Source organism: Argiope bruennichi, chromosome 10, assembly GCF_947563725.1.
Source record: "Argiope bruennichi chromosome 10, qqArgBrue1.1, whole genome shotgun sequence".
Taxonomy (NCBI): Eukaryota; Metazoa; Arthropoda; class Arachnida; order Araneae; family Araneidae; genus Argiope; species Argiope bruennichi.
In genome coordinates this window covers 62625059-62635620 of record NC_079160.1, presented here as the reverse complement: position 1 = coordinate 62635620, position 10562 = coordinate 62625059, and the positions used below count along the sequence as shown (strand labels likewise).

The window sequence follows — 10562 nt, the reverse complement described above, 5'->3', positions numbered from 1 at the left end:
AATCAAAAAGAAAGTCCAATCTTAAGTCAGAAGTTGTAATCTAGATTGGTTGTAAAGTAAATGAAACGATTAATCTAAAACATTCTAAAACAAGTAATATATATGATAGAAATTTTATAAAATAAAATTATTTATATCAATTGAAATGGTTAAAGTTTATAGAATGTTACGAAACCATATTCATACCCTATATTACTACACTATATAGAATGTTACCACATATATTCATTCATTTTATTTCTATTCTGAGAAATCAGTATTGTGAATACTTCCGAATATATATTTAAGAAATATTAAGTGTAATTAATAAACATGAAATTCAATATAGTTTAACTATTTCTTAATCATTTTGAATCCAATTTATTAAAAAAAAGAAACTTAATTTCTACAATGATTTGAATTATGTATGGAATAAACTATTCCATCAAAAAATTTTAGTCTCATTTAAAATCTACTACAATAAAATAAAATTTTAGTGAGAAAAAAAATTCGTAATTTTACTTTGATGTATTGAAATAGTAATGAAGTTCTACTTTGATCAAATTGCTTGGAAAAACAATAAATAATTAAATGCACATTTATATAATTTTTATTTTAACTTGAAAATTTCAGATAATTTAATCCCAGCATTGTTTTATACGTGCTTAAAATTTTTCTTTTTTCCCAGTTAGTATTGCTGTTCACCGCTTGGGCTTTGACCATAGTGGCCGAAGGATCTACCATCATGGACCCTAAACGGTTAGTGAAGAGAGGAGACACAATCCGTGTTTGTGGAAGAATGCTTGTAGAGACTCTCAGCCTCCTCTGCAACGGCGAATACTACGACCCCAGTGAAACCAACAACGTTGGAAGAAGGAACTTGGCTCCTCCCATGATTGGTAAGTGTCCCATTTGAATCATCCTTTTCCACATCCATATTGTGACACTACAGTCAGTCAGTCCCTTAAGCATTCTAATTCTGCTTGAGAGGCTAGCATTTTGTTTAACTCTTTCTTTAGATAAATACTTTGTAAGTCCACATTTGATTCAAGTAACAATCTAGACCTCCCAATGTGGAAGGCTAATTTTATAATTTTCTTTAATCCTAAACGGCAAACTGGTAATGAACTGATTTTTTGAATGAAGTATAGGGCGAATTAGAATGAAAGATAATCTTTTGCCAGGAAATTGCAAAGGAGAAAATAGGTGTCAAATGACTTAAAATTTCTATGACATGAATTTTATTATACATGGGAATGAATGAAATGAAAACTCTATGAATTTATGAATTGTATCACACTGTAAATGCAATTCAATTCTTGTTAAGATGCATATTGATTAGGAATTCTAAATGATATAAACAACAGACACTTATAACTATAATAAAAACCCAATCATTAATGCATATAAGGCAAAGTAAAGCAAAGAGCTCGAAGATTAGAATCAAAGGAAAATTTTGATTAAATTCTGTTTCTTTTTATTATTTTTTTCTCCGTGTCATTAGTTCCCCAAGTTTTAGTATGTACACTAAGAAAATATAGAGTTCTCAGTTTTCACGACATAAATGTAATAATAACCCATTTGTCACTGAAACAAAAATAATTATTTAGAAAGTTGTTTGTCAATATCTTGTAACGTCATTTATATAATAAGCATTTTAGGCTTTATCTGATTAAAGATCGTTTATCTGTTCTGCCAGTATAAGATAAATTCCGATAGGGACTTGATTTTCAACGACAAATGAGTCAAAAAATTTAGCTATCTTTTAGTTTAACCATAACTCAAATTATTTTATTTAACCATCAATCCGAGTCGAGCAAGGGGAAATTTCTTTTTATCTTTAATTTATCTAATTTATTATTATTATTATTATTATTTACGAAAATGCTAAACTGAATGCAAGAAAGCATATATTTATTTATTATTAATCATATCAGAATTCATATTACTTATTACAGAAAATTATACACAATTTATATTTGAAATTATTTTTTAAAATGGATTTTGCAAGGATTACATGGTTTTTATATGAATTTGTAATAAGAATTTTTTTTATCTTTATCTTCTACTTTTATCTTATATCTTCTTTAACATATTTTTCAGTCGATACAGGCCTGAGAAATTTTGTTTCCACACGGAACAAACCCAGGTGCATGCAAATAAGGCATAATCAGTTAAATGTATCAGTTAGACATTGTTCCTGAGCCTACGTAAAAAAATAAATTATATCTATGCTTTCCTTGAACGAGAGGTTAAAGATATTAGAAACACTTAATTATAGAATACTTGCATGCCGTATGCTAAACACTTATAAATAATACATTGTAAATTAAAAGCATCAGTTAGTCTCTTCTCATAAACGTAAGTAAAAAAAAAGACTTTTCTCTGCTATACAAGATTTAATATTTTTCTCTGATTTAACATGATACAAGAGAAAAGAAATTAACAACATTCAATCACAGAATACAACACCTTTAATTCAATATTTTTTATTAATTTTTTATGATTTAATTATTTATCAAAATCGCTGATATTTTTGGGAAATTTGAATAACAAATTGCTGCTAAAGTTACGGAAAACCTTCTTTAATTTATAGAGACATGAAATTTTTATTACAAAATAAATAAATTTTCGAACTATTTTTTATTTTAAATTTTCTTGTTTAAGAAGATAAATCTATTATATATTTCATTTCAAAAATTATGAAGTAACATTAAGTTTGTTTCAAATTAAATTTCCAAATAAACGAGTTTGTAAGGAATTTATACTGATATATCATAAATTTCTTGAAAATTTTAGGTAGAAAGACATTAACACTGAAAGGTCGTAGTTTCGGTAAATTAATAAACTGTAATAATAATTGCAAGACAGATGCAAATTGAAAAAGATTGACATGACTAATATATAAGAAAAGGTTTGTGCAAAGAAATGTTGTATTTAGATACAAACAATCTTTGTATTAGATTGTATTTAGATTACTCTATCAAATAGAAACTGAGACCGACTTATTTCGCACAATTTCTCAGACTACGATATGATTGTCCGCTTATAATAAATTATATCGAGTTTCCCCGGCTTTTGATTATATTATACTAAACTCCAATTGCATTTAATTACCCCTTTTACAAAAGCATTTCCATCCTTTAATGTGAATAAAGTTTACGTATAATTCGCAGTTATATGATTAAATGACGTTTGTGAGAAGATATATTAGAAGTTAAAATCATTCATACGTAAGGCAATTAAATAGATTTAAATTAAAAATGTACAGTTAAAGAATATTTTTTATAATTTTAAAAATTTATCCTATTTCATACTATTGCAACATTTAAGGTAATGGTATACAGAAAGAAATTACGAATTTTGAGGTTTAAGATACAAAAATGAAATTTAAAAAATAGAATTAAGTTTTAAATGATTTATATTTTTTTGAAGATATGTATTTGGTTTTATTTGAAATGTGTGTTAATTATTGAATGTTGCCTTAAATTATTTCTTCGATGAATGTCTTTTTTCTTATAACTGTGTGCTTTATTTGATTTATTTTATGAATTTGTTTTCATTAACTATTCTACAACTGAAATGAACTTCACATCACTTTATATTTGTTACTTAGGAGAAAAAAATGTAAGTTCAAATTTTAAATAACATGAAATTCGATGCATAATTTTGAAAAATCTTGCAAGAAAATTGTATTTTTTTTGATATCGTTTTTGTAATTATTCAAAAACTAGTTAAAATTACACTTATTTTTTTTAACAATATTTCAAAACATTTAATTTTGTATTCTTTTGAAAAAAAATTAAAACATTATTTTAAAGAGTACTTACTTTTCTTTATTTGGTATTAAAAGATTCTGAAATAAAAAATTGCTTTTGATTTCTTTTCATAAACTGAACATTTTAATACGATCAAATGTTTCTATTTTTCAAACTGAATTGATATTCTGAAACGATAAAAAAACTAATTAACAATTCATATTTAAGATTATTAATAAGCTGTGAAATATCGAACCATTCTGTAATTTTTGAAGAAATAATTTTTATCCTATAATTTATTTTTCTTTCTGATAGCGAAAAAAAAAAGATTAAAAATAATTATAGCTTAATTTTGTTATAGTATATTGCTCAGAAGTTCACTAAATTCAATTTTCTGGTAATTATTTGCATCAAGAAAGGTTCTAAAATGATCATTTATCAAGTAACAAGCCGGAACTGGTATTCAGAAAGGGGAAATTTTAGGTTAAACCATATAAATAAAATCAGTTACTTTTAATACGAACACTTCAAATAATATTTATTCGCTAAATGGCGAACATTTTTTTTTAATTTTTACTAACTAATCAATAATAAGAGGAATATTGATATTTCTTATTTTTGAATGAGGTACGAATTTATGGATTTGGAAGGATTTTTTTTCTTTCCAATGCAAAAATGTAAAATAACTGCCTGCTATGTAGTTTAAACAGCCAGTTAAGTAATCATTATGCAAGCCAAGTAAAAATGCATTATCAGCTTTCACTGCTCTGCTTAATCCATGGTAAAATATTCCCGTTTCCTAACATGCAAGAATTATGTACTATAGAAAAAATAATCACGCTTTATACATTCTAAAGCATTAAGGACTACGCATCAAATAGATACGAAAAATGAACATAATTGAAAATATATACTATATTTTCTGGGGTATTAGCGTTTTCTTTAGTTATATTTATGCAATATTTTGAAACAATATGAAATATTTTTTTACAGTTCTCATAATTTTGTAACGTGGTCAGATACTGAGTAAGACGTTTCAAATGGTATCTGCTCTAAAAACTTTCGCGCCTCCTCAGTGAGAGAGCATTTCATCAAAATGGATTCAGTTCACACCATTAGTTAATGCTGTTTTCTGACGACAGAATCGTTTTATTTAAATGGGAACCCCTTCGGTATCCGAAACTTCTTTGCCAAACCATCATGATCTCTGATATGTGTTGCGAGATTGGTGTTAATAATAGGAATGATATAATATTTAGGAAATATGTGATTTAGTTTAGTTTCATTTTCAAGAGAAACATAGTGAAAATTCCATTTAGAAAGGTACATCTTCCCTTTGTTGTCTTTGAGGAAAATTTACACAGATTTATACATATAAAACTAAATATAAAATTTCACCACTCAAATTCTCTGTGCTTTTTCAAGTCAACCTTTACATTAAAAAAACATGGACAAAAAGATGTAAGAAAAATAATTATTCCACATAAAAATTTTTCTTTCTGCCTCAGAAAAGTTTTACATTGTCAATTTTTCAAAATTTTGAAATTGAATTTCTTGAAGTTAATTCCAAAAAAGTTTCTATTAATTTGAAAATTTTTTAGAAGTTTGTCACTAAACGCAGAATTTTTTTTTCAGTGTGCTTTAATTAGAAAATGTGAGTTTGCTTCATATCACAAGTTACCAACAAGTCTACGCGGAATAAACTTCCCGCTGCTTTGAAAGTTGGAGAGGAGAGTGTCGACACTGGTATAGTCCTTGTCATTCAATTGAAGTTCAAAATTCCCATTTCCATTTCAATATACCCCTAGGGCTCGGGAAGTTTAACGAACTTAGCTGTTACAGACAGAAATGACGTAATTTTTGGGTTACAGAACTGTTTCAAAAAGATCCAAAAGGGATCTTATAAGGAACATATATCTATTGATTCTATTTCAACTCACTTACCCTAAATAACTTAAAAATAGCTCTCACCACAAACATTTACTTAGAGATCTGTATGCCTAGCTGCGCAGCTGACACTCAGATTTTGCAACTGATTTAAGCTAAATAATTCTAAAAATGGCCCTACTACAAAAATTTGATTAGAGCTACTTACTCTGTAAGCATCCGGCTTCCTGGCATAGGGGTAGCGCGTCTTCCCCCTGACTGGGGCGTCCTGAGTTCGAGTCCCGGTTCAGGTATGGTTCTTCATCTGTTCTATCTGTGAGATGTGTGAATGTGCCAACCTTGTAAAAAGGGGTTGTGCAAGCGAATGTGATGCGTGAGTAGTTAAGCCGTACTCTTGGCCTTAGTTGGTGCTACTAAAACAAGAGACGCTCCCTTGGCTTAAAAGCGCTGACTTCGTCAGCGAGCTTGTCCATGGCAAGTGCCATTATAAATAACAACAACTATCTAATAATGTCATTGACCTACAGAAATGGATACCATATACTACAGAAATGGATAACATGCAAAGCCATTCTATCAAACAATAAAATGTATTGAATATTAGCAATTATTCTGACAACCCTTTTTTTCCCTCAGATCCTTACCAGAACTGGGTCGCTGTCGCCCTTTCACCCAGAAATCGAGATGAAGTTGAATCTCACACCAGCTCAGACCAGCTGCCCACTTCCCCACTTTACAAACGATTTCAACCAGGAGGAGTTGTCGACGAATGTTGCAGAAAACCTTGCTCCCCATCCACCCTGCTCTCATACTGCAGGACCGACTAAATGACTGCTCACCATCTTCGAGGACAACCGGATACGACTGGAAAAGGACACTTTGTTTGTTTTTAGTCATTGATGAGCAGCTTCTATTTTTTAACATTAAATAATGAAAGCTTTAATTGAAATTGACTTAAATTTCTTGTAATTTTTTATCTGGTCAAACATATATTTTCAATTCGAATTATCTAATGATGCATTGATCTATTTGATCACTCATATGTTTTTTGTGATATGCATTAAATGTTTTTAAATTCTTTCAGTAACTTAAGAGCATTGAGTCTCATAGTGTTTTACTATGATTTATGACATTTTAATCTGTTGGTACAAAATTCAAAATGTTCCTTCTGTTGGTGATTATTTGGTGAAACAAAATGAACAATAAAGCTTTGCATTTTCCAAAAAGGAAAAAATTCGTAACTTTTGAATTTTTGGGCTATTTTTTTTTAACTTAATGAACACTTTAAAAACTACTGAATCAGAATATTAATTTAATAATTTTTGATCGAAATATTATTTTAACAGTAAAATAATTTTGATATAATTTTCTTACAACTTAAGATTTTATAAAATATTACCAGGTACTCATTGATTTGTGCATTCCAGTATGATGTATGCTTCGGAATTATGAAAATTACATCAGTAAAAGGTTTTTTTTTTTTTTTTTTTTTTTTTTTTACTATTATTGAAATACGAGCCATTGATGTGAGGGTATCTTTACAACTAGTTTAAGCTCTGATAGGAATTTAAAACAGGTTTTCAATATTTACAAGCTGTAAATAACAACTGATGGTATTTTTTTAATTTGTCTCTCTTTTTATGCAGAACTCTATCGATCTGTGTTCAATATTAATTTTAAATTAATTATCAGTTCAAAGTAAAATTATTATCTGCTTTGAAAGCTAATTGGAAATTAACTATCATTTAAAAATAATATCACTATATGTGTTCAGAACCTAATATAAAACCAATATATTCCAAATTATGAAATTATTTAATTACAGAGCACTTATAAATATCCTATCCTATCATTTAAAGATGGCTTTATATATATAAATAAGGCAGTATGGAAAAAAATTTAAATAAAAAAAAACTTTTTTTCTTATACTGTCAGATGGTGACATTCCCTCATTGCTAATGATAAAATAAATTTTTTAATGAGATCAAATGAACCAAAAATGGTGAAATGAAAGTTAGCTTTTAGGGAAAATGTTTCAAGATAAAACAGGATATGTAATTTAATGTTTAAATAATTTTTAGAAAAAGACTAATTGATTTAATATTTATTCACAACTAAATAAAAAACAAACCATCAAAAAATCTCTTTATTAAGCCATAAAAAACTTATTACTTTCTATCAACTTAAATCAGTGTTCCAAATTTTATTGAATCAATGATTATTTCATAATATTTTTTAGGTATTTCTTAAATCGTCATTGTATCAGGCTAAATTTTATCAAGAATATCTATATTCTATTTTAGAGAAAACAATGCGAAATTTTCAATTGTTCTGAAATAGGGACTATAAAACAAATTCAAATTATCAAAAATATTCAAGTGTTAATCATCCTTTTATAATCAAAAGATATGCTTACCAGCTTTTATCCAATTGTACATTAAAGTTCTTAATTCAAAGCAGGTTTCTAATTTAAGAGCAAATTGCATAAATTTTTCTTCGCTTTAAAATTATTATCTTTCTCGATCTTTTAATAAATAACCTATTATAGTTACTTCTTAACATATTTCGACAAATTACTATACGATTTTGCAACAACTTTTGTCTCTTTTATCCTTGCATTTAGCTACTCTTTGAACTCTCTAACAATGAAAAGGTAATGCTAAGAAGTAAAGGAAAGCAACCGATTATGATGTTTCAGTTATTTTGCAGAAAAACTGCAAAATTTCTGTATTGGGAGGAAATAAATTAAAATTATATAGTAAAAATAACTCAAAAAATAACTAAAATTATGACAAAACATTTCAATTTATCTAGTTATCAGATTTGGCAAAATCGAAAAGAATATTTCTCATTGATGTAATTCTTTAATTTACTCTGAAGAAAATGATAAAATTTAACGTCATCAGAATTTGGAAAGAACGATAAGGGAATTATTGTCTTTTGGAAAAGAAAGTTGAAATAAGAAATGTAGCCAACTTCGAATAAAATCAGATGACAGACCAGACATTAGCCAATTTTAGAAAAAGTTTTGATCCCGAAGTTGTAAAATTGTAATTCAGAAGAACTGAAATAAAGGAGAGTTTTTAAAAGTAGAGGACACATATGGTGCAAAACATTTTGCACGAAATAAAAATATATTGGCAAATATTTGTTATAAAGGATGTTCTATGAGTTTGAACTTCAGTAAAACACATCGCAACATGCTTATATATAAATGTACACAAATTTCAAAAATGATTTACAAAAGCAAAGATTCGTGAATATTTCACATTTTCACTTCCTATATTTAAAAAAAGGACGTAAAGTATGGTGATGCTAGATCTATTCAAAACTGAAAGTAAGGGTTTTATACATCGAAATCTGCTTTACCGTGTATCTTAAAAGATACAGCATATTTTTATATATTTGTGTTGATTTCTTATAGATAGAGTAGATAAGTCAGAAATAAAGCTGATACTTGGTGCTAAAAGTGTAATATATTATTGTACATATTTCCATATTGACATCCAGCATTAGTTCCTACCCTGTAAAATATTTATAATCTAGAATCGTAGACTTCAATATATTTAAAATATAGTAGGTGCTTATAATGAATTCTTATTTATTCTTTCACATTTTTTGATGCAGATGCGATAAATATCTCAATAGTTATCTGTAGCAAATTCTTTGCTGCCAGTTAAAAAGTGATAATTTCAACTATTACTGTCAGCACTGACAATACAGAGAGCCCACACGTACAAACCGAGCCAATTAGCTCCATAATAGATGTACTCTTCATCTTTGGCTTTCCAGTTGTCGAATTTTTCCAATTTTCTTTTTCGCTCTACAATTTTATAGATTTATTTTTCAAATATCAAATTTCTATTTATCTCTATCTATTTGACTTCTATTTATCTCTACAACGTATGCTATTTCTCAAAGATGTTATCTAGTCTATGTATATATGATGTTTAATATAATGAATTGAATTCTTGATGTAGTTGTACATACTGCTTTAAAAACGTATGTTTATCTATCTCTATGTATTTGCGTAAAAGAATGATGTAATTTTTAAAGATAAATAATGATAGCTGTCATGTTCTTTAAAGTTTCATAATTCTTTTTGTTGTTTGGTGGTATACATCCCACTTTGGTATTCACGAAATGCAGAAATGAGGCATTTGTGTTCCGAATATCTTTTTCAATATTTTGTGAAATTTTAGAGTTCGTAAAAGTAAGAAGGTATTATATAATGAAGGTGATATATTATTATAATATCTTTTATACTCAGTTAATATTCAATAATTGTTTAAACGATATAATATAAAATAATTGCAATTTAAACAATTTTTGATAATTATTATTTATGTTTAATTATATCTAAGATTTTTCTATTGCAGAAATCTCAGTGTATGCATCATTTAATAACCTTGCATATGTGGTTCAACATCTAGATTGTTTATTACTAAATATACTGTTTCCCCTACCATGAAATAATCGGTTTCACCAAAATAATCATCTAAAATCGTATTCGTAAATAATTTTTACAATAAATTTTTCTTCGAAGAATTCTGAAAAACGTTAAACTGAGTACAACAAAAATTAAATAAATAGCTAAAAGTACATTATCAATACGAAATATATGTTCCTTTTTTAAGAAAATGTTTCTCAGTCTTTAAAGTATTATAAAGATTATTGTTAAAACAAAATGTTTGTATCACAATCGAGTTAAAAATTTATTCAAAGTGTTTTTTATTTCATATTCTTGTTACTTTTAAGCCTATGTTATTTGTATTGTTGATCATCTTGTAATAGTATAATGCTGCTCCTTTCTGACTTGAAACCAAATAAAGATTTGACGCTGCTACACCGCACAATTTGAAGTTTCATTATTTGTGTGCAAAACATATTCATTCCCTACACAACATAAATCTAATAAATGATCTTATATCAATTGCT

At 27.4% G+C, this 10562-nt stretch overlaps 1 protein-coding gene across 1 annotated transcript; it reads left to right on the top strand.

Annotated features, from left to right (window-relative positions):
• The first annotated feature begins 680 nt into the window (after positions 1 to 680).
• Positions 681 to 6623, top strand: LOC129989469 (insulin-like). The gene is made up of 2 exons (XM_056098028.1): positions 681 to 878; positions 6261 to 6623. The coding sequence occupies exons 1-2, from the start codon at positions 725 to 727 to the stop codon at positions 6449 to 6451; spliced, it is 345 nt and encodes a 114-aa protein (XP_055954003.1). The 5' UTR covers positions 681 to 724; the 3' UTR covers positions 6452 to 6623.
• The last annotated feature ends 3939 nt before the right edge of the window (positions 6624 to 10562 follow it).

What these genes read in the sequence shown, in the direction of transcription:
- LOC129989469 (XM_056098028.1), top strand. Translation starts at nt 725, where the DNA reads ATGGACCCTAAACGGTTAGTGAAGAGAGGAGACACAATCCGTGTTTGT. An exon ending in CTTGGCTCCTCCCATGATTG is followed by an intron (nt 879 to 6,260) that starts GTAAGTGTCCCA and finishes TTTTTCCCTCAG; the next exon opens with ATCCTTACCAGAACTGGGTC.